This window comes from Sycon ciliatum, chromosome 10 (genome assembly GCF_964019385.1).
Source record: "Sycon ciliatum chromosome 10, ocSycCili1.1, whole genome shotgun sequence".
NCBI classification, from domain to species: domain Eukaryota; kingdom Metazoa; phylum Porifera; class Calcarea; order Leucosolenida; family Sycettidae; genus Sycon; species Sycon ciliatum.
Window position 1 is genome coordinate 1,934,039 of NC_088652.1, and position 24,842 is coordinate 1,958,880.

The window sequence follows — 24,842 nt, forward strand, 5'->3', positions numbered from 1 at the left end:
AAGATATACATACATACATTACGACTAAGAAAGATAATACACAATTATATACATTACGACTAGGGAAGATATACATACATTATGACCACATGTCTGCTGTTCACGCAACCACCTGCCCAATGGCACTAGAGACTCTTAGGAGGTTAGGCAGGGACTCCGAGAAATACCACTTCATACCAGACTCACTCCTCCATCCTCCATGGCGTTGAATTAGACGGTCTGGGATACCTGCTGCAGCTGCCACGGACACCCCCCCCCCCTCCCCCAGAACGGAGGCTATGTACACCATACTTGTCAAGATCCTCTCCACCTGCCGCCAATGCCGCCCGTACTAACTCCCTCGCTCTGGAGTATGACATCTGGGACCGAATAACCTGTCGACCCTGGTAGGTTCGGACTCTGCCAAACAATGTTGAGTTTGGCGAGTGGTCACCGCTGGCGAGAAACTGTTCAACTAGTTGTACTGGACACAGGTCTTGTTCCCAACGGCTGATGAACACCCAGCTACCTTCCCGGAACTGGTCGTTCTTTTTGCATTCCAGGAAAACAGCCATGTAGTCTCGATGAATGGACAGGGCATCTATTCGGACATGAGCAAGATCGTCTCAGCGGAGGAAACCAACAAACCCTAACGTAACGAGTGTCAGGGTTTGGAGATCCTGCAACTTTCCAGTGGACAGTGAGACCTTTAGCTTCTTCAGCAGTTTCGGTGTCAGCGGGGCTTTCCTCCTGCGCTGCTTGGCGAGAAATCTCTTTGCTGCTTGATGTATCCTTTGCACCATGGGTACTCGGCATGGATCAGGATGACTATAGGTGTTATCAAGAGTAGATAAACAAGAGTGTGCAACTCGCCATGAGTTGGCCCACGGCGGAATTTTTTGTTGACGTAATCTTTTCGACGACGCACGCGCTGCGAGCCTTTTGGAGAGTTTTCCCTCGTGCACTTGGCTGGGCTTTACACTACAAGGTCGGTGCCCAGCACGTGCTCTCACACTGCTCTGTGGCAAAATCCGCGTTTCTCTGAAAAAAGGTGACGTAAACAAAAAATTCCGCCGTGGGCGCGGGGTATCTGCAGATTGTGCAGGAGAGATCCGGAGTTGCACACTCTTGTTTATCTACTCTTGGTGTTATGTTTCCAACTGATTCCATGGACCGCTGCAGAGACCAGCGCTGGTGTACTGGAAGTGGCAATCTTCTTGACTACGTACAATGCTACATGCAGCGGGTCTGCCGGGAGAGCCGAAATACCTTGACCTTTGGCCCACCTCTGCCACTGCGTGAAACTTGCCTTGTACTTCTTGACGGTTGACTTTGCCCTGGCGCCTTCTAACACGGTTGGTAACTGTTGAGCCAACAGCGACATCTCCGATGACAGGTGCGTTGGCCACTGGAGGTGTTGAAGGCAATCTGCAGGTGATGTGTCATAGCGAGACAAGACACTTTCAGGGCGAGAATTCAAATACAGCCCAATCTTTGACAAGTTGGTGTACATCGTATCGGCATCTCACGGCTGTTGTTGTTGCCGCTATCAAGTATCGTCTTCTTCTCAGCATCATCATCTTTGCCGTCAGCACCACCATCATCAACATCATCATCATTCCAAGGTGCACAGGTGCTCCATGGTTGAGTGAGCTGGCCGCTAGCAGCGGGGGGCTCCAGAACATGTGCATTTTAGGCATCGGGGCCTGTGCACATCTGCATCAACACCAACACAAAATGGGCATACTGTGGCCTCAGCATTTGCACCGTGCAACTGTGCACAAAAGTATGGCTAGCACTTTGCATTCTTTGACAAATGAGCACCAAGAAGTGCCCCGGAATAACAATGGCCACCATGCCGCAAATGAGCACCAAGAAGTGCCCCGGAATAACAATGGCCACCATGCCGCAGACACCCACTTAGGTATGATTAGAGTGGCATGACACTCATAGAACTCTACCATTTTGATAACTTTGCCAATCAGGTACAGAGGTGGGGTAAGCCAAACATTCTCTCCCTCCCATGGAAACGTGAATGCATCTACCGCAACACAGCCTGGGTTCCACCATCGTGAACAATATCGATCAGTTTTCCTTGTGCTCACACTAGCAAAACAGTCTAGGGTATGTGGGCCCCACTCTTCATCCAACCACTCAAAAACAACAGGATTAACACTCCAATCATCGGCGTCAACAATTTTTGAATAATAATCCACAAGTTCATTTTCTTCACGCGGCACCCATTCTGCAACTAGCTGAATACATACTGCTGGCAAATCCTATGGATTGACAACGCTATTTCCTGCAAATGCGCATGCCTACTTCCATTCATCAGAATATAACCTGCTGCTTGGTTATCAGTGCGATGAATGCAAGTACAGCCTTCAATAGCCAGAGCCAGGGACTCAAGGACCAATTCGGTGCCCTTCAGTTCCCGCCACGTGGAGCTCATGTTTCGTTCGCAAGCTTCAGGGGGCCAATTCCCTCGAGCAACTTCAAAACCTTTTGACAGGGTAAAACCGCCCCATCCACTATCACTGGCGTCGGACCAGGTCAGTAATGCCTTTACTGGCTCGGATTTCCACATCGGCTGGCCATGCAGCTTGGCAAATGTGTTTGCCCAAAATCGAATTTCTTCTGCAACATCGCTTGGCAAAAACTTCAATGCATTCCATGTGCTTCTGCTTTCGATAAACCGGTACATTCCTCTAGTGCGGAGCCTGCAGATTGGCCCTAGTGCTACAGACATAGAGAGCAAAGTCCAAGCAAGGCTCGCTACAGCTCGTGCTGAAACTGGTCTTTTGCTCTGCAATTCTGCTACCCTCTTTTGAAATAGCTGTACCCGCCTGTTTGAAGCCGTTATCTCTCCGTGCTCAAAATCAAGCTCGAAACCAAGCACCTCAACTTTACGAGAGGGTATCCAACAGCATTTGGTTGGGTGAGGAGTGAAACCTGCTTGAATTAAGTCAGCTTTCATTGTGGCTGCCACTTTCAATGCACCTTGGTAGGACTCATGCCCCCCCCCCCCCCCAGTGCCATCGTCCATGTACAACTGACAACGGATACCCTGCCGTCTCCAATTCGCAAGCAAGGGCTTCGTCAACTTTGTGAAAATAGAGGGCGCCGTGGAAAGGCCGTATGGCAACACGCAAAACTCAAATGTAGAGACTCTACCGTCCACTTTACATCAGAAGCCAAGATACTTCCGGTACTCTTCCGCAATTTCAATGTGGTGATAACCGCTTTTCAAGTCAAAAGTCACCACATAGTCTCCCTTCCTGTACACATCAAGCACTGTTCGGATATCTTCTAGCTTTTAAACTTGAAAGATGCAAGGTGCTTGTTAACATACCTAAGGTCAACGATCAATCTTAGTTTTTTGCCGTTGTCCACTACGCCCAAGGGGCTACATACCACTGGCTCTTTTGCTTCCCTTACGCAACCTAGATGTAGCATATTTACCACTTCTGTTTCTACAAAGCCTGCATATTGGATTGCACTTTCATGGTTTGGTAAAATCTTGGTGGAGGGACGGGATGAAAATGGAAGCACATACCCATTTCTGATAACTACTAAAATCATTCCTGATGCACCAATGCGTTCCCAAAATGATACGTGTTGCGCTAGACCACCCACTATTACTCCATTCAGCCCTTCCCCTCCCATATCTTCCTCACACACAAGCTGGGCAACCATGTACTCTGAACACATTTCTTCCAAACACTGATCACCATCATCCTCATCAACATCATCGTCACCCACCATTAACAACACCAACACCAACACAAGCAAACTTAGCTTTTACTGAGTTTCGGCAATACCGAACGTAGTGGCCCATCTCTCCGCAGTGGTGACACACAGACGTGGACTGCCGGGTTGTGGGCCTGGCTGGCTCGGCTGGCAACTGTTGCGCTGGGGCAGGCCGGGCTGGTGCGGCACTCCAGTTGCCGGCTGGTGCGGGAGTGCTGGCCCGAAAGGGCTGCTGCTGGGGCTTCTTTGGCTTCGAGCCATCCTTTCCCTGCTTCGTGGCCTCGATGGCTAGGCGGAGACGTTTCCGTTTGTCTGCGCTAGCCAAGAGGCCAGCCATGCCGTCCCCTTCCGTGAACGCTGTGGCGGTGTCATGGCCATGGCGGTCCGCCACTGCTAGCCAGTCCAACCTATTCTGCAGGACTTCGCTTGCGTTCTTGAGCTCCTTCAGCGCCTTGGTCTTTTTAGATTTGTTAACAAATGTTTTGGCCGTTACCAGGTGCCCAGATATGTCGGGGAGGCGTTGGAATTGATGTTGGTAGCTGAGTCGCTTCATACCTGGCATAGTATGCGGCACTGACTGGCTCCTCTTCTTATTTTTACGCTTTTTCTTCTTGGATCTCCTCTCCGGAGACTCTGAGGACGAGCTGGACGAACTGGGCGAAGATGAGGAAGAGGAGGCCGACCGGCGGCGCTTCCTCTCCTCCAGCCGAATCACTTGGCGTTCCAGGAGACGCATCCTCAACTCTACCTCGTCCTTTGAGGAGGTTTCAGCTGTCTCCCGGGCAGCTTCCGCACGACGACCTCTCGGCATGATTGCAAAAAATAAGTAATTAGTTACCACAATTTGCAAAAAAAGAAAACTTCTCAGCTGTGTACAAAACGGACTGCACCCTTGCAGCTAGCTTGATGAGCAAGACAAAAAGAAGGACAATCTTTTTGCGCAAGCGCTGTTTCACAGCACTCGCTCAACAACGATTACGTCACTACAGTGACGTCAACCTGCACTGCGTGCCACAACAAAAAATAATAATACAAGCTTCGCAAATATTCGAAGTTCGAGAGAACATTGCATGCTTCTCGTTTCTTTCGAATTCTCAGCCAACGAGAAGCGTACACTTTCAATGTGCTTGAATCCATACAAAAAGTGGATCCAAGTGAATCCAGTTTCTGAATTTTTGAAATAATTGTTGCTGTGCTGGGACGTTGCACCTTCAAGCCCTACGCGCTTAGTTGAGGCGCTCGAGGATCACCTGCGACGTTCGGCAGCGAGGCCAACCTGCGTTGGCAACGCGGAAACCGGTCTCATCTCGTTGGCGCTTGCCGGCCCAGCGCGCGCGATTTACGGAAGGTTCTAATGGCTAACCGAAGAAAGTTGAGGTGGGTTTTGAGGGCTAAACCTGATTTTGGCTATAATTGGTAAAACTGGGCAAGGCGAGATGAGGAGCGGAGGTCCTGCTCGGTCCTGCGCGGATAACGCAGAAGGACGAAGTGCTAGTGGAACTGGAAGCGGTCAAACATTTTCAGATACAGTAGATCTACTCTTCCATCCCCCGGCTGCACACAACACTGATGTACTTGTGAACCGTTCAGTGAGTTTTGTCGCCATAACGCTCTCCTTCAGAGACCATTCGGATAACACAATCCGCGCAGCAATACAAGCCGCTCCAGGATCGACTTCTGTTTCATCGTTCTGTTTTGGTCCCTTCACGCAGTTGCAACGCAACACACAAATCCGTCCCGGTAAACCTAAACCTATCACTCAGCACTGTACTGATGAAAGTGTTGAGATCTAGACAGAGCCGAGGTTGCAGCGTTTCATTGCGCTGACGGAAGTGTTCGTCGGTGGCAGCTCCAGTCAAAAAGATTCAAACGAACCGATCGCAACTTCTGTGATGGTTTGCCCTACCATGATGTGGGCTGCAATGGTCTATGGTTTTGTTCGGATAGTGAATCGGTGGTTCCATGCGGCATGACACAGGCAGAACACAGAAAAAACAAGTGCGAAGATAAGCACCAATTGTAACTACCGTAGAATCCCGCGGATAAGCCCGTGGGCTTATCTGTTTCATAAGGACATTTCGGTGGGCTTATACAAGAACATGGGCTATACGCGGGCATGGGCTTATACGCTGACACCAAACGTGCACATTGAAAAGTACCAAGGAAGTGAGAAGTACATTGCTGAAAGCCACACTGTGCAAACAAAAACAACCCATGATTGTGTTAAATTGTACAAAAAACCTACATAGTACGACCAGGAGTCCATCATTTATGGACTCTTGGTACGATTAGGCCCATGGGCTTGTACGATGAAGCTTTGTGATGTTCCTACTTTCCCTGGGCTTATGCGCGAGCATGGGCGTATACGCGGGTGGGCTTATCCGCGAGATTCTACGGTAGTTACTTGGCGGACCAAGTAGTACCCACTAAGGACGTTCCTCAGTACAGTAAAACCTGCGTTTCCGGGACACTTTACCAAGCGGTATCCTGTATTGACCGGCCACATTCTCATGGACCAAAGTGCTGTGGAGTGGACGTGTATCACTGGATCAAACTGAATTCTGTGATATCAGGACAGTTTCCGCTGCACTAAGGGCATCCAGTTACAGCAAGCTACTATTGTTGTTACACGGAGAGCTGAACGAGCAGCATCTTTTCGGAACTCTGGGTTTCACGAACTGAATCGATCATCAGTTCGTCAAACTCAGAGTTACGAAAACAGAACTTCTCGTTCTTCTGTCGGTGTAGTCCGCTCTTTGATTTCGGTTAATTGAGCCCTCTACGGACGGTGCATGACCTTCACATGGTAATAGTATTTATATTATTCATTTAGTCCAGTCATCGCTTACCGATGCCCTCCCGATGTTTACGAGCATTCCTCCCACTGTGTAGTGAAGTGAAAGATATCGTCGTTTGCGCACTGCATCGTCGGCTCTTGTTCCGCTCAGCTCCTTTGTAAGGCTAGGCCCTGTTTCACCAGCCAACAAGCAACTGCGTGTGTTACTTCTCCATAGTAGCGAACGACGTGAAGGCGCGCAGAGTCGCTACGACTTGTGCATGTGTCCTAGGAATGTGTGGTACAACGTCAGGTCCGGTACCCAATCAACCTTTTAATGGGATGGCGTAGTGGATATACGTATATGTCATGCACATGCCGCCGCTTCGTCAGGCTAGCTTCCAGCTACTGCGACAATCACCCATGCACAAGCCACTGGAACATTCACGCACAGGCATTCCTGGTATATAAAGGGAGGGAATTGGAACGTTCGGACGTACGGGTAGTCCTGTGTGATGTAGTGTGCAACAGCACCAACTTATACTCATTTTCTGACCATTAGATTGTCTTAGCCTAGGAAACAGAATATAGTCGTACAAAGTTTGTCTTGACGACTTCTTAGGGTCATCGCAGCAAGCCAATAGAAAGGTAGCTCGAGTCCTATTTAGATTCTAGCACTAGTGGCAGTCCTAGTACCTGTAGGGTATCTGTAAGACTGCTGTACGGATCAACTAGGCCAGTCGCCAACATGGTGAGTGAGAATCACTAGACTAGGTACTAGTTTGTGCTGTCATTGCTCCACTCTTTGCAAATAAAGACTTGCGATAAGACTCAAGAGAACACAACCGAGAATGAGAGATTGACCCAGAGAAAGTGAGACAGTTAGATAGATGGATAGATACTGGCGAGTATGGTGGAGCATTTGTAGATAAAGAGATAGACAGAGAGGGAGAGACCGAGACACAGAGAGGGAGACAGAGACATGGAGAGACAGAGAGTTGTGGTCGTTGTTGAAAATAAAATCTAAAACACCAACAACAGAGACAGAGGGAGAGAGAAAGAGAGAGAGAGAGAGAGAGAGAGCGAGGGAAATAAAGAGAGAGTGAGAAAGAGAGAAAGAGAAAGGGACAAAGAGACAGAGACAGGAAGACAGAGATAGATAGATAGATAGATAGAGAGAGAGACAGAGAAAGGGAGTGAGAGAGATAGATCGAGAGAGAGAGATCGACAAAGACAGAGATAGATTGATACTCAATATGCGAGATAGATAGGTAGGAAGCGAGAGAGAGAGACAAGGAGAGCAAGAGAGCGAGAGAGAGATCGACAAAGACAGAGATAGATAGATACTCAATCTGCGAGATAGATAGGTAGGAAGCGAGAGAGAGACAAGGAGAGCAAGAGAGCGAGAGAGAGAGAATAAATATCTCAGATAGATAGATAGATAGATAGATAGATAGATAGATAGATAAAGATAGATAGATAGATAGAGAGAGAGAGAGACATAGACAGAGATACAGTGACGGAGATGAAATAAGTGTCTGGAACATCGTACCCAAGGGTCGAAGTGATCACGATAGAGCAGACTTCATGATCACTTCTGTTCTTACGTGCAATGGGCCAGTCACCATTTTTTAGGTGTTACATGTACTCTCTTGATTGGATCAAGTGGGTACTCGTTAAGGTCGCGAACTTCTTGTACCTTACAAAAAGACAAAAATAGTAGGGACGTCAAGTGATCATGAACGGACTTACTTTGCAGTGTGATTTGATGTTCACAGACATAGGCAACTGATGATAACGGTTTATTTTTATTTTTTGTTTTACTGGATACCACAGAACTATCAGATGCTGCACAGTAGGGCAGTGGCATATTGGATGGCAGTGGGGGCGGGGCTAAAAGTAACTCCTCCGACCAAAGGTCTTGGGTTCATTGTTACTCATGTGCGTCGCACACAGTCAAATCATCCCCTCACTGACTCAAAATACACACTCAAGAACACACACACACACACACACACACACACGTAGACGCAAGTACATACTTGCCTGCTGCATGCACATACACAACCGAAACACACCCACACACTCATTCTGATGTACACGAATCGATACTGACACATGCATGGATATTACGAGCATTAAAAAAATCGACGGGTTCACGTACCGGGCAGGTCAAGAACAAGGAGTTGTACAACTCCCTGGTCAAGAACCACCTTTCCGCTTCCGTGGGACGCCACCACCCCATGATCAGGCGTCAGATGCGGCTGCTAAAATGGTGGGGGAGCATAGACCAGATCCACCAACCAGAGGCCAAAGGCCTAAATCCCACTTGCCACATCCAAGTTTTACTCCGAATACTCGTGCGAGGCCAGGAGTTCCCAATTTACTGCGGGTCGCAGCACGGTTGGAAAAATCCTTCCGGTTCCAAGCAGGACTTGAACCTGGTACCTCTCGTTTCTCAATCATGTTCTTAGACCAACCCACTATGCCTGCCTGACGAGTATTACCCTCGATAATAGTGAGGTTTTGCATTCCGAAATTCGGCAAAAAGATTCGGCACGCGGGAGCGAGGTCGAAAATGCACACGAAGATTCGGCATGTTTGTTCGGAAAAAGCTCACTTTGCCGAAAATATTTTTCGGATGAATTTTCTTGTAGAAGAGCGCTAGCGCGTGATTTATTCAAAGAGGTTTCTTATCTCGGCATCGCTTCGCCTCCGTCTTTGGCGACATCAGCATCGTTAGCTACCTCTGATTGCTCCTCTCCACTGCCTGTCTACTCTCTTTCGCCTGGAGTATCCTCACCGTCATCTGTGTGGCTGAAAAGACTATGGCGATACGCATAAAATTTGACTTGGCCATGGAGTTGGTTTTTCTGAGGCGACTGGGGAGGCAGGTTTGGCCCTCGACTCTTTGGGCGATCAAAGTTCGTTGGAATCAGCAAGAAAAGGAGCACGGGACAGGACATTGCTGATGCTGGGGCTCACGAAATGAAAACACATCATTTTCGACTTGCAAAACAAACGTTGGTGCGAAAATTCGGCATTTTGATGTTCGACAAATGACCGAAGAACGCCGAACCGAAATTCGGAATGCAAAACCTCACTAATCATGTAAGACTGTACGGAGGCCAATCGCACACAATGTAGCCTCTACACTTCTATCACGTGTTTTGTTGCAGGACACGTGGATGTTTACACCAATCGTCGTTGTCACGCTGCTGTTGCTGGCAGGTCCTGGTGCCCTAGGAGAGCAAGAGCGAGGTAAACAAATACTGCACTAACGTTACTGGTGGTACTCAGTAAATTCTCTTTTGATGGAAATGTTCATTCTCCGTGGAGCATTCTCTCTACAGCGATGTTTCATAAAACTGCATTAATTTCCGTTCAGAAAGTGGTGGACATCACGGAACTGCATTTTAAATACAAGGGGGTTTGAGAAGGGGGTTTGTCAACTGACAACCGCTCCATTTATAATTTAGTTGCTTTAGATGAAAATTCTTTTATCAATGATGTTGAAAAATTATTGACGTTCCGGGCCAGTCACCCATCGTCAGAACCATGTACAAGGAGCGAACCTGGCCTTTTATAACTAAAGAAAGCGAGAGCGTATGTAAAAAGCACACAATAGCCGTATGCAATTGAGTGTCTGAATTTGCATGTACAACCGACAAGGAGAAATGCGCTGAAAGAGGGGGTATGCAACAGCTCAGCAGATGAAGCGCAGGAAATGTGTGTGCGAAGGTGTATACCACGATCATTGTGTGTACAACCCTGTACAGACACAGCAAGATTTAGCAGTCTCACTGCGTGGGTGCTAGCGCCTAGTCTTGACTGCCCGAATCTGGGGAGTTAGGTCTAACTTAGGGTCAGGGCCTGTACTTGGGTCTGGAGTTTTTCAGTGCACTTACTAGGGAGGTTCTGCTATACGTGAAACGTAGAGAAATCACGTAGAGAGCAGGTGTCTGGGTTAGAGTCTACGGCTTCGCGTGTTTTGGCTCCAGATTTCTACGCGGAGATGAGGTTCTCTACGTTGTGGCACACGCAGAGAAAATGCGTACGGATTTGCTGGGTATCGATCAACTGCATGCAGAAAACTGCCAAATATGGAAGGGGAAATCCCCAGTACACATTCCACGTGACTTCTCTAGGTGAAACGTAGAGCAGAACAGCATTGCTTTACGTTACGGGAACGCGAAGAAAGTTCGCGTGATTCTTTGCGTCGCGTTCCCAAAACGTAGAGCAGAACCTCCCTACTGTGACTTAGTACATGCAGCGTAGCCACGCAGCAGTGTTAGGCCGCGGTCACACCGAGCATTTTTTTCTTTTTTTCTCTTCTTCCGTGGTTGGTCTCACCCTCTCCTCAATGGCTGTCTTGACATGCCACGAGGTGCAGAAAAAAATAAATAAAATAAAATAAATTCCGCCATTTCCATGCTGAATTCCGCCAAGACGCCAGAAGGCGGATTTTTCTTGAGTTTTTGCATTGTTTGAGGGTGGAAATTCAGTTGCGTACCGGTTGCGAAGACAATTGCCAAGCGTTGTTTGCGTACCACATTCCTAGCAGCAAACAAGTCAAACACATAGAAAAACCTGACGGAGAGTTGTCCAAACTTGCAACAGACGAGAGGCTGTGCATGGGCAACGAACGAAATCACTAGTACCGGTAATAATAATAATAATAATTATTTATCTTTCCCGCGCAAACCCATTCCGCTAGTCAGCGTATGTCTACCGTGTATGCAAGCGTGCAGACCTTCACTGCTTCAGTCTGCGATTCATCTGCCCGCGTTTCAGCCAGTTTTGGTGTGACCGCGGTTGGTGTCTGTGCACTCTGGCATCACACCGTCCAGATATCCTGACACGTCCTGACGCCTTGCTAGAGTAGACTATTTTTCTACACGCCGACATGACAGTACTTCTACTGTTCTAGTGTGTACGGTAGTGGTCGACCTAGCTACATGTACCACATATTTTCGCACATTTTCGACCTACCGAATTTTCACACTCCTAACCTAACGTTCCACTGCAGAGTCTTGTGCACGCGCGGCGTGTGTCTGCTGTCGCAGACAGTCAGAGAGTAGCATGAAAATGATTGTATCGCCCCAGTCGTCGTTTATGCGCCACTTTCTGTCTCTGAATGTTCCTTTTTCGCACTAGCTATTAGTGCTAGCCCGCGCGTTTTCTTTCCGTACAATGAAAAGAGGACTTGTTTGGCTCCGTCATCCTCACTTGCCAAGCAGTACCACTGACGAGAAGGAGCCAAGGTTTTCTGCTACTTCTGCGTTCTTCATTGTAGCGCAGAACTGGAAATTGTGATTTCCAAGATTTGTTCCTGCTTCAAAAGAACATACTGTACTACAGTTTCGAAGTCCATTGCTAGAAGGAAGTAGGACGGAGTCATCACGCGTTCCAGGAGCGAGTTTTGAAGTCTGCGTGGGTAAATTCGAAGCGCAGTGAGGCGAAAGCACGGCCACCTGTGAACGCGAGACGTGCCTGTGTTTCAGGGAGGAGGCATGGGTGTTGAGTCAGGATGTCAGGACACGGTGCGCTGGCATGAGCAATATTTAGGTGAGTACTAATGACGGCATCTTGGCAGGGTTCCCTACTTGCGTTCTGTACTTGACCTCATCTTGTGTGGTACCAAAGTGCAGAGGGTTTGGGAACAATGTTGACGTGTGGCCCGTCGGTGTTGTGTGTGTGGGGAAGAATAATAATTATCACTTCCTTAGTATTGACTCGCATAGATTTTTGCCATACCTAAGCATTCAAATATTCCTGCATATTTCACTCCTTAGGGCTATATTGACTGCTTATATTTGACTGCTTGGGGGTTGCGCAGTTGAACGGTGCCTAGTGCAGCATTGTCACTGCATGAGTAGGTGGTGGTGCAACGGTTGTGCAATCGTAAAGCCGGGATTCGTGAGGTTATCGTTCTGGAATTTGAAATACGGACTGTTTGTCGTGATAAATCTAATATTAACTTCGTACTTGGTCAGCATAGGAAATAAAAACCTCGTAAAAGACCTCGGCTTCGCCTCGGTCTTTTACTCGGCTTCTATTTCCTATATTGACCTCGTACTCAGTCAATATTAGATACTTATTGGTTTCTCAGTTGCGCATGTTGAGTGTTGGTGTAGGCAATGAGTTTGGGTTCGTGCATCACAAAAGCTGCAAACAACATTGGGAATAATGGCCCTTGCTTGTGTATGAGAAATATGTCGCTATTCTCAAGTTTTTTTGTTCGCGAGGTTTAATATGTAAATTTTCGTTTTCACAAAATCGACTGCAGACTGGTGATAATGTCGAATGATTTCGAGAGTACATACTATTATCCCCTAGTTTGTGAAGCTGTCTGCATCCTTAACACATGATATGACATCACTCAACAGGATGCTTTGTAAACAGTGCAATGTGAGCACGGGAGAGTTCTATTCAAGGCAGAATGATGTCACACACCAATGCACATGTGTCAATGGTACAGGCAGTGTGCAATGGTTTGAAATGTTACTGTAACATGGGAAACTTTTGCTAGAAATTAAATTTCGCGATTTTCGCGACAATACCCATGAGCTACATTGTATATGTATAGGATATTGACCAAGACGAGGTCTATATGGGAAATATAGGCCGAGTAAAAGACCGAGGTCCGCCGAGGTCTTTTACGAGGCCTATATTTCCCATATAGACCGAAGTCGAGGTCAATATCCTATTTATCACGATTCCCTTGCCATAACCCCAAAATTTGAACCTTTAGGAGCTATTGTAACCTTTTTAGTATAGCATTTGTACTATAGTGTACATAGGATGTTGCCTATTTCGGGTACAAGACTGTAAGAACAACAGGGTTCAGCATCTGCAGCACAGTAGCTGGGTGGTAAAAGGGGTTGCTTGAGGTTCATACTGTTGTGAGTTCAAATCCTGCTTGTTCTTTTCCTTTGTCTTCTTTCTTTCAATTTTTCTTTTTGAAGTGGAGAGAAAATTCTGTCCCTCCAAAGTCGAAAGATTACAATGCCTAAGTGGTCGATACAAGCGGTCGATAAAAGCGGTCGATATTGCAGCGATATGGGTAATATAGGACCAGTCAAGGATCACGAGAATTAGTGGAGGTCGATATAGAAGAGTGATAAATTATGATATAATTATCATAATTATATCATCGTTCTAGCTAAATTTTTCCCTGTCATAGTTCTGTTTATCATGTTTAGCATAAGCGAAGTTGTGAATCATGCTTGCATTGTTGACTCCAACGCGTACATGCAAGTAATAATAATAATAATAATTTTCGTGACCATCACATATTCGCGAATATAGATCGACGCAAAATGCTCTATACATCGATTGTAGACAATACAAAATAACACAGAATAGATGAAATTGTGAAAGTTTCTCATGATCAAGCAACGTTATTGAAATCGTGAAATGTGCACGCCGCGGAGATTTTTTCTTTACAGTATGTGAATTTTTCTATCGTAGACCCAATAGTATCATGCTCTGGGTGATTTATTGTACTTTGTTGAGTTCTGTCTTCTTGATCTTATGTAAACAGTGCTGACTATAACATGAGACCATCTGTGGAAAGATTGACGAAAAACTCTAGCAACCCGAAAGGACAACAATCTTGTGTGATATGCAGTTTTTCTTAAGGCCGATTCATACTTCATTTCGCGTAAGGGAAAGCTATCGCGCGACCGTCGTGCTACGGCTTTCCCATACGCGAAATAGTTGAGCTCAGATCCACCTTTTCGTGACGCGACTCGTTCCCGTACGTAAAATGGAGTATGAATCGGCCTTTAGACACGAATGAGTAGCCACAATGTGACGTTTCTGACCATCGTGTCCTGGGCTATGCACCATGTGATGTTTTGTGATGATTCTGTCTGAGCAGGTCCACCAAGCGCACCAGAGGATCTCTTCGTGGTCCGCCTAAACTCAACTTCAGCGACAATCAATTTCAAGGTAAGAATATTTTCAACGCAATTATTGATGCATGACCATAATATAACGTGATGGTGCGAATAGGGGATTCTGTGCTGTATGGAAAACTAGAGGAGACATCTTGCACTCCCGGCGCTCACGGGTTCAGAGCTCTCTCTCTCTCCCTCTTTAATGTTGTCCGCTCTAGTTACCATGGCTGGCAGTTCTGTTCTATTGCAAATTGCAGTTGCACGGATGTGGACTGATCAGCTGCAATAGTTAACTCGATAGGTTGATATGGGCATGCAACAACAAGCAGACTGGGACTTCTATAGCATCTCTAAGTCTCACAACATCTTGTGTCCATCAGACAATGCAACCGGAATTATGAAGAGCGGCAGTTCTGTTGCTATTCTGAGCTTTGCTTGGCATGACCCTCAGGCATTGCCACTGCGATCGCGAATTCCCGTGCGTTTCACGTTCATGCGTGGCTGTGTTGGACAGTTTTGACAAAGAACATGGCACGCCTTAAATTATCACAGATGGCTGTTAAGCTTAATCCGACTTCAGTGTGATCTGAAACTCAGATGTTGAGACAATAATATATAGAGAAAGGAAAGATAAAAAGGAACATATGGTTACGAGTTCAGAGTAACTGTCCACCACTGTACCTAGATATCATATACAGTCGGAAAGTGCAACAACTAGGCACAAGATGTGAAGAGTACTGAGATATAGAACCTTCCGAATTTGGAAGGCTGTTGGTTGGCGCTTCGGACATGTTTGAGAGCTAGGTGTCAGATTGTCGAATGTCTCAGTACTCTGTCATGTTGGGCCTAGTTGTTGCACTTTCTGACTGTATATACTTCCTCCGTATACAAAAACTTCGTGACATTTTTCAACATTGTTTCTGAGCAAGAACCTGCTCAACGAACTGTGCCAAAGGCTGTCGAAACCCCCATTCATGTCGAGGTAAGTTCGGTTGATCACGATCAGATTCTCCACGGAAGCCATGCGACGTTGCTGACAGGAACTCACGAGTCAATTGAAAACAAAACTAGCACTTACTTGCTCGAAACTGACACAGTGACGAAGTAGAGCTTGCGGCTGGAGCACAGAGTTGCGCGACATTCGCTGCCCTGAGGATAGACAGGTTCGTAGGTCTACTTACTGTGCGCGGCCTGCAGATTGAGAACACAAAGCTGTTCCGCTCGCATGGCAAGAATAAAAATTTCAGTCGTATGGCAACCAGCGCAGACTCCAGACCGGAATGTCGACAACCTGGCTATCTTCGCATTTCTACAGTCAGATGTCTCTGTTGCGAAGGGGAATCGCAGGGACCTCCTCGAACCCATTGTAGAATGCTGGGACCAGTATCCTGCTGACAAAATACGAAGCATAGGGTGTGCTTGTACGACTCGTTTTACGGCGTAGTGGAGGTCGCGGGCTGAAACGACTGAATATTAGACAACGATTCGTATACAGCTCTGGAGATGAAGAGGACGTAGCCAAAGTGGCGCATCGGATCATCACTGCCACTGAAAAGAAGCTGAACGAAATGCGAGCGGAGGCAGCGTCGTCCGTTGACAATGACACGAGCGTCATCTCCCTCAGTTGCATCTTGTACTGTCTACAATCAAGGTATAGAGCAGTTCGCGACGATTTATATTCGCGAATGTGTGATTGTCGCGCAAATGGCGACGATGATTTAATCTCTAATGAAAGTTTCTCAATCTACAGAATGCGGGATAATTTACTACTTCTCTATGCTGCGAATAATAATGTTATTATGAACAGGTCGCATATTGCCCGCATAAAATAAATCATACAGGGGTCATGCATCTGTCAATGATCGTTAACCAGAGTTGCTTGTTGGTGGCGAGGTTGAGGCATTCCTGAATCGGCACATTCAGAGGTTCGAGGTATGTTGTCCGCCCATCTCTTGTGGGGTCGTCCACGGGGGCGGTTGATGTCCGAAGTATTGAGGACTAGCTGCATTGCCTTGTAAGAGGCCGCGTCTCGTCCTTCCCGGGCAACGTGCCCCAGCCACAGGAAGCGGCGCTCTTTACATGTTTGCGAGTTCGGGGCTTGGTTGGTCTTTCGGTAAATCGTCTTGTTGGATATGTGGTGAGGGTGGACAATGTTCATGATATATCGCAGCTTGCGACGATGCTACGCATCCAGTCGATCCTCCAGCTTCTTCGTTAGTGTCCAGAGGCCACAGTTGTACAAGAGTGCAGGCAAAATCAGAACTTTAACTATACATCCACGAGATTCAATACTGTGATAGTCCCAAGCAATTGAACCGAAAGCACGGTTTGCTGCATTTATTCTAGAGTCCACGTCCTCAGCTGACCCTAGCAAAGAGCCCAAGAGCTTCACTGATTTCCACTCCGGGTCAGCCTTGGGCGCGGTAAATGTGTGGGTTTTCTCAAGGTTAAGTTTAAGGTTGCCTTCGGCGAAAACGTTTTCGCACTAAGGTAGGAGGGCCGTAATTGTTGTTTCTTTCTCAGTGGCATGAAGGGTGGTGTCGTCTGCGGACTGAGAGTGTGGACAGGGTAGAACTGAAGGCAAGGAAATCAAATCAACTTTACGCATAGCTCCTTCAACATACATGATATACATTATCGGGGAAAGTGGGTCGCCTTGGACAACTCCAATGCTGCGGATTGTTCATGAAATTATACAAAGTGTGACAAGTTTGCATTAGAGTAATGCCAAAATTCGAGTGTTGACCAATGTTTCCAAGTGATAAGCAGCTTAGCTTGTAAAAGACCTTTTTCTGTGAATTACTAGTGAACTAGCCTGTAAACATTTGTTTGCACATGTTTGCTTCCTGTGTCTTGTTTGGTGTTTACAGGCTCCAAAGCAAGAAGAGCGAGTACACGAATATCATTGCTCCTACACCAGTGAGGAATGTGGGGGTGAAGGCCGATGGGTTTGCAGCAGGCCTAGAGTTGCCAATTGTACTGTAATTGGCACATTCTTCTGGCGATGTAAGTACTAGGGTACTCCTATGCAATGTCCGCTCTGGAATTTCCAATCAGCCTCGTACATGCGTACCTGGCACACCTCCTCCAAAAGGGTCAAAGCCAGCTACGTCCAAGTGCGGTTACCGCATAAACATGTACATATGGGAGCGATCAATGTTTTTGAACTTCCTGATATTATGTAACATATTCAGTCCCCACAGGGTCACAAGTGACCCGATTTTCTTTGTCTAAACGGGTCCAAGTACTTGGACCCGTTTGGACAAAGAAAATCGGGTCACTAGCAGTTTGGTCTATATTTTAATCATTCAACATCTACCTTCACTGATGAGCTATGTATTAGCGAAACAGCTGTCTGAAGGAGTTTATCAATATCGTCTACGGAAGTGTCCTCGCAATGGTGATGGTTGTGTGCAGGAGGGTCTAGTCGGCTAAAGAGCGCAGTGTAATGGTGGAGGTGACTCAAAATAATAATAATAATATTACATGTATGAGACGCACTACAGTCTACACTGCACTGCATGGGTCAGGGCAGAGTGGCCAGGGTGGCAGGTAAAAAGGGTCAATTTTGTGTGCATTCACCAGGGACATGGACAAGGGTTCGCTATAATTATGACAAAATTTGCTATATGCGGCAAGTTTGATATAAGTAGAGTCGTCTGCACTGGATACTATGTGCATAGTATAGTGATTATTATGAGTGGTTTTATCTGCATTTTTGGGGGGAGTTTCTGGGGATGAGTTTGTGGGTCAAGAAAGAAATACCTCTTAGGCGTCTCTGAGTAAATACACGTTCTTACGGACGGTCCTTCATGCTATTGCCCATCGGAGCATCCCCTTTTGATCCATATCAGAGCAAATGAAGCAATATGGTAGTTACAAATGGCTTGGCGCATAGAATGCACTTCAGCTAGGAAAGAGAAAGGTAATGAAGATCCTGACGACACAGAGTAGACCAGACTCACTGAGCCTGCCTTCAAACACCGATGTAAGACAGTCCATCAAGGAAACCGCGATTCCACGGATGCAGCAAATTTTGCGATCCTGGCCCAAACCCGCATTTTTCCTCAAAATCCGCGATTTCCCTCGTTCCTACTACTCCCGCGTAGATCAATGGCGCAAATAGCGATTCTCAGAATGCAGCAATTTTCGTGATTTGCCCAATCCCCAATTTCCTCCAAAGAATTCCACGAATTCATAGCAAGTTCCACAATTGTCGCCGCTTTTTCTTTGCTGTTTTCTACCCCAATTTCTTGCGTAAGCATCAGGAATTTTCCGGAAATTCCCGCAGATTTATCACGATGGTCGTTGGTAACTGTGGTTAATGTTAAGGGTTGGTAAATGGTGTAAGTACTTCGTGAACGGTCTGTGGACGACATATCGTCCAAAACAGTGAATACTGAGGAAAATACAGGGTTATATTGAAAATGGTTGATCGCCATTTTGAAAGCAACCCATATTAACATTGAATCTTGTTGCTGGTCTCCGTGGACTTCCAGATTTATTACTAGGTCAAAGAAATAAACAAAATCAAACATGCGCCCATGTCAAACAACGAAGTAGCAAATGTTTTGCTCCATCATAGTTCTGATGACATCATTATGATGTCATGCCTACTCCATGCTCTCTTTGTTATGTGCGCTGTGTTATGCCCTGTTAAGATGTGAATGAGAGCAGCAGTCTACCTGTGACTTTGAGTGACCTCTGTGCGGGAAAAGCGTACAGGATTCACATCCGCGCAATTAACGACAAAGGCTACGGACTATACTCGTATACGCAGCTTGCCGCCAATGGTAGCAGATCTAATAATGGGACCTCGTCCAGTCCATCCAGCACCTCAAGTCCAACGAAGACCTCGTCAAGGCCATCCAGCCCCTCGAACACAACGGAGACCTCATCGAGTCCATCCAGCCCCTCGAACACAACGGAGAAACCGCTAATCATTCTAGGTGGAGTAGTTTGTGATGATATTGTACATTTTTCTAATCACTCACAGACCCCAATGCAGCCGTTTACAGATTATACATTAGAATATCTCAACAAACTATCAAAACAAATTAATAAAGGTCTCTTTGCTGCATACGTCATCAAGCTTTCAACAAATGTTCGAGCATGGCCCATTCTCAGGCTAAAAACAGAGAAAAAAAACTTCACAATATGGGCGATGCCCAAAGGTTGATGACGTGTGCAGCATAGAGACAGTGTTTTGCGTGTTTGCGTTGAGGTATCCTAATGGGGAATGAGATGGAACATGTCAAAATTCTTTCTGAATCGTGGCTGAACAAATCTGACCCCCTATCAAAAGAGACGGCACGTTTCCATTTTAGTTATACCATTTACAATCCAATTACCCATGCGAGGGCCTGAGAGATCTCATGAGCATTGGTGCTGCTTGTGTGTTGGATTTCCTTCGCCAAGATTTTAGTTTGACCCGTAGTCCGACACATATAATTATGTATGTAGATTAGGATCAACGCACAATAACACAATGACTAACTACAGAGGTGATCAACCTTCAGCGTCAGTGGTACTTGCGCCTTCTGCTAGAAACTGAACATGATGGTGTTCGATATCCAACTCCAACTAGCAGCCCAATGTTTTGATGGTATGCTGCATATGGGGCGGGCCGCAGTGGTCAATTGGACAGTAAATCTTGCTTTTGTTAGTCTCACATGCCAACACACATTTCAGTGCAACAGCAGCGCACTGCAACACAACTTTGACTGACTGAGTATACAATACATTACAGTGGTTATATGTTTGCATTCAAAGACAGTAGTTGATGGGAAATGTCTCCAAGACATCAACGACGACATTACACTATTTTTCTCTTACTGATTTCAAATTGCTCACACTTTCGATACGGCTGTTGGATAGATAGTGTACTGATAACCGCGCAGCGTACTGCCTAATGTGTGCTGATTCGCGCAGCCTTAGACTTTGGAACAATCAATTTCATACTAGATAATTTTTTTCCTTTCCGGATACTGGTAGGGTGCCATATGTCCCATACCGAAATTTAAAAAACATCCAACTTCTTTGTGACAATGGAGAGCCAAAATACTGAAATTTCCCCATCTACTCCCATACTACGTCTATCTCTTTGACGTCATACATCCGGTCTGGGCGAGTTAAAAAACATCCGGCTTCTTTGGGCCAATGGAGAGCCAAATACTGAAATTTCACCATCTACTCCTATACCACGTCTATCTCTTTGACATCATAAATCCGGTCTGGGCGAGTTAGTTTGAAAAAACATCCGACTTCTTTGGGACAATGGAGAGCCAACTACTGAAATTTCACCATCTACTCCCATACTATTTAACATCTCTCTGACGTCATAAATCCAGTCTGGGCATCGGTGGGCGAGTTAATGATGTCATCATGAAGCCACCATATTTAGTGTAAACTTCAAGCTGGTATAACTCGGGAACGGCTGGACCGATCCACCTCGGACCTGCACCATCGGAATCAGTGCATTGTTCGCTAATCTTTGTATGGTAGAGTCTTGTGGCGTCTCCCCCCCCCCCCCATGCCTTGAAACTATGTGCTCACGAATTTGACGTTTCTGATCATCAGGCCTTTGCGCAATGTGATGGTTTTTTGATGATGCTGTCTGAGCAGATCAACCAAGCCGACCGAAGGTGATCAACTCTGTCCGCCTGAGCTCAGCTTTAGCGGCAATCAATGTCAAGGTGGGAATATTTCGTGACATTCTTCTTTCATGACCATGGTATAGTGTGATCCTCGTAGGTGTGCTTAGGGGTTTCTGTGCTATAATAATAGAGGAAATATGCTGCACTCTTTAGTCCGCAACTTCCTTCGGAAACAAAAACTTCGTGACTTTCTGACATGACTTTTCAAGGAGTTATTGCGCTCGACAAAAGTCTTCTATTGGAAGAGAAACACTTCAACACGCTCATTGGCCATGTGTACAATATCTACGAGGTCGATGGATGGGAATAGAGTCTCGGCCCGAGTCACCATCACTCGATTCATCACGGCGGGAAACCAACCAAAGTGGCAGGTCGATCGACGCATTCTCGCATGTCACGGAGCAGCTTCTCGGCATCCCTGATCGCCATCGCTGTTACCAGTACGTGATTTACACCATTGCCTTCCCTAGCATCTAGGTGAAGACCGCGATGACTTGTACTCTGGTGTTGGCTTGCCTCTCGAGAATGCCCCGGAACGACTGGTACGGGCAAAGCCAAACAATTCGCATTTTCTCCGCGTTGTAGTCGTCCCTTCATGGCGCAACTGCTGCGAGGAGATCTCGCCTGTTCTCCTTTGGAACCAAAGAGACATTGGAGTGGAGGCTGCTGAAAAAGGCAAGCTCCTCCACTGAACGACGATTCGATTTTGAACATTTTAGCTTTGCTGCGCTGCGCAAAGTGATGTCACTTCATCTTTGCTTATGGAGTTTTGACATCTTGCCGAACTGTTCTCACTTTGGTTGATGATTTTGGGGTTGGTGCAGATTTCAAAAACACAAGCTGCTATCCCTTGCACACTCTTCTTGCTCCTCAGTGCCATTGTCCTGCTTTTTCTCGTTCTGAACCAAAAAATAGCAAGGACGAGCAGTGAGCAGTGTTTTTGTTGGCAATGTAACTGGCGAACCGTAATGCAAAACATCCTCGCTTCGCTTGGATTACAGCAGGACACCTTTGCCTTGCGATGACTTTCGGCTTTCCAGAATGTGAATCATGCCTCTCCAAGGTTCGGAAATGTCATCTGTTAGTGTTTTAGGCCGACAGAGCCACTCAGAGAGCAACCGAACAGCAGCAAAAATTATTGAAAAAAGTCACATAGTTTTTTGTTTCCGGAGGAAGTACTTTTGCTCGCCATTCATATCGTGGAATATTCTGCAGATGCCAGTGTATGGATTGCAATATGATAGTATCAACTCGATACTAAAGTGTTGGTCTATCCATCCTCTGTAGACAAATGTTTTGTTCCCAGGGCATTATTGACTGTGACGGACAATTTACTACTTTTCTATGCTGCGGATTGTTCATGAAATTGTACAAAGTATGGCGGGTTTCCCTCAAGTGAATTCGCTGCTAAACATTTAGATTTGGCAGGACTGAGCCAAGGATTAATTTGCTTAGTCCACCAAAGTTAAAATTGGCGCTTATCTTCACTCTTATCTCGAGAAGAAAATGCAAATAATTGAAGCATGCCACGATCGGAAAACACTATGTATGTACATGACATTTTACATGCCAGTAAGCAACTCGGCCAAAAATCCTAGAAACCCACTCGTCCTCCTCACTATAGTCGCTGGAGGAAGAGCTCGGAATATTCGATCCGAACAGTTGCTGCTGCGCATTTCATATCTTGTTCCACTTCTCCTCGTCTCGAATCGCGCTCACAGGCAGTCACCTGCCGTGACTGTGTCATCTTGCCGCCCAGAAGCTGAGTGAGACTGCTCGTGTTGTGGCTGCATGTGTTATCCCCGTTGGTCGCAATGATGCCTTTGTTTGAGGCGGAAAGGTAACACCACAACATGCCAGTTTTTCAAATCGCCTCTTGCACTTGTCATAATTGCTGATCAGCAGCCAGGCTCGTGCTTGTAGAGCAGGGATAGCTTCTGCTTGATGTGGCACCTGTGCATGCTGGACATAGCGAACAGTGACAGTGTCACACTGACTCTGGAGCAGGCGTAACTCTTTTCTGCGAGTTTCCTGCAAGTCATTTGCACGAGAATTTCCCTCAGGAGTTGGTGTATATTTTTATCAGCTCCATTTCCCGGTCCTCTGTGAGCTTCAGAGTGTCGACCGGATTCGTCTCGGTTTCTGGAGATGTCGACATGAGCTGTTCTTTCTTCGTCAGTGATTTGCTAGCGATAACTCTTCACTAGGCGCTGTTCTTGGGGGAGCACTCCAATTCAAGCTCGCTAAGTGCTTTTCAGCTTTTCTATACCTCCCTGCAGAAAACCATCCTTGCCACCAGCCAGCTAGTAGTAAGCAAAACTGTACTCGCCATCGCTCTGAAGTGTGAATATTGTGACCGATTTTTTAGACTGGAGCTGAGGTTGCAGAATTTCATTGCGCTGACAGAAGTGTTCGTCGGTGGCAGCTCCAATCAAAAAGATTCAAACGAAAAACGATCACAACTTCTGTGATGGTTTGTGCTGCCATGTTGTCGGATGCAATCGTCTATCGTTATGTTCGGATGGTGAATCAGTGGTTCCATGCAGTATGACACAGGTAAAACACAGAAAAATCAAGTGCGAAGATAAGCACCAATTGTACTAACTTGGCGGACCAAGTGTAAGAAGAAAAGAAGACCAAAGAGCTACAAGTTGCGCTGTGATATAGACATTTGTTCTGCATGTTTTTACTTCCTGTGTCCTGGGTGATGTTCACAGGCTCCAAAGCCAGAAGATCGAGTAGCGGAAATTTATATCTATTACTCCAGTGCGGAATGCAGGGGTAACAAACGATGGAATTGCACCAGGCCTAGAGTTAACAGTTGCGCTCTACTGGGCTTCCTCTACTGGCAATGTAAGTACTTGGTACCCATATGCAGTGTCTGCTCTAGGATTTCTAACCACCTAGGTACACATGCACCTGCCAGAACTCCTCCAACCGAGCGAAAGCCAGGTATGTTCAAGTGCGGCCACTGCACTGAGGTTTCGTAAAAAAAGTTTAGAAATGACGGAATTAACCCTTTGTTACCTGCATGCCAGTAATATCTTCGTAACTTCATCATTTTTTGCGCGAATTCAACAACCGAAAGGTCTATTTGGTAGTGGTAACTCCAAGCTATACAATGCAACAATCGCCGAAGAGTTACAATGTTAGACACCAGAGATGTCGCGCGCCGTATTCTCACCTCGGCAAATTCAAATTTTTGATCGATCACTTCGCCATTTTTGGGAAATCCCTTTTCGTGTGCTCTTTGAGCGACTAAGCACTTGATAATGACGTAGTCAGCGGAAGTTTGTATCGTCTCGAACAAATTTGAGCCTTCTGTGATTAAGGAGAGTGGAATGGCGTTGATGGGACGAATTTGCTTGCATATCAGGCTTGGAGACGACTTTGCTATGTTACCGCGCCTGGTCTGTGGCGACTGGATAATGGAGCTTGGTACCCTGCCGTTGCTCTCGCCAAGAGCTTTCCAACCAGCCCTAGATTGTGAAAATCAAGTGAAGGAGGCCAAAGCTATGACCTGGTGAAGTTGGAAATTGCGCTGAAATTCGTAATTCTGGTGCATGCTGTGCAAGTAATCCGGTAATAAAGGGTTAAACAATGTTTTATCTAGCGGGTTCAAGCTGTGCTTCATTCATGAACTGGTGGTGATCATCTTCCCAAACTTTTTTCAAACACTTGTTTGGCAGCGTAGTCAAGTGGTTGGAGAGCAAAGATGGACAATGTTCGTATCTAGTGACACTAGAGCAGCTCGCTGGGCCAGACGATCGTACTGTG

The 24,842-nt window shown here is 46.4% G+C and overlaps 1 protein-coding gene across 2 annotated transcripts in view; it reads left to right on the top strand.

Moving 5' to 3' along the window:
• Positions 1-7,063: 7,063 nt before the first annotated feature.
• LOC135825583 (uncharacterized) overlaps positions 7,064-24,842 on the top strand; it is a 38,212-nt gene continuing 20,433 nt past the window's right edge. Inside the window, exons 1-7 of one of the 2 annotated variants that reach the window (XM_065338190.1) lie at positions 7,064-7,256; positions 9,685-9,766; positions 14,391-14,461; positions 17,280-17,415; positions 19,071-19,358; positions 21,034-21,104; positions 23,783-23,918. In XM_065338190.1, the coding sequence (XP_065194262.1) occupies positions 7,254-7,256; positions 9,685-9,766; positions 14,391-14,461; positions 17,280-17,415; positions 19,071-19,358; positions 21,034-21,104; positions 23,783-23,918 (787 nt within the window). In that variant the 5' untranslated portion in view covers positions 7,064-7,253. Of the gene's footprint in view, positions 7,257-9,684; positions 9,767-11,739; positions 12,074-14,390; positions 14,462-17,279; positions 17,416-19,070; positions 19,359-21,033; positions 21,105-23,782; positions 23,919-24,842 lie in introns of those variants that run through there. The other variant, XM_065338191.1, reaches the window with a different exon arrangement.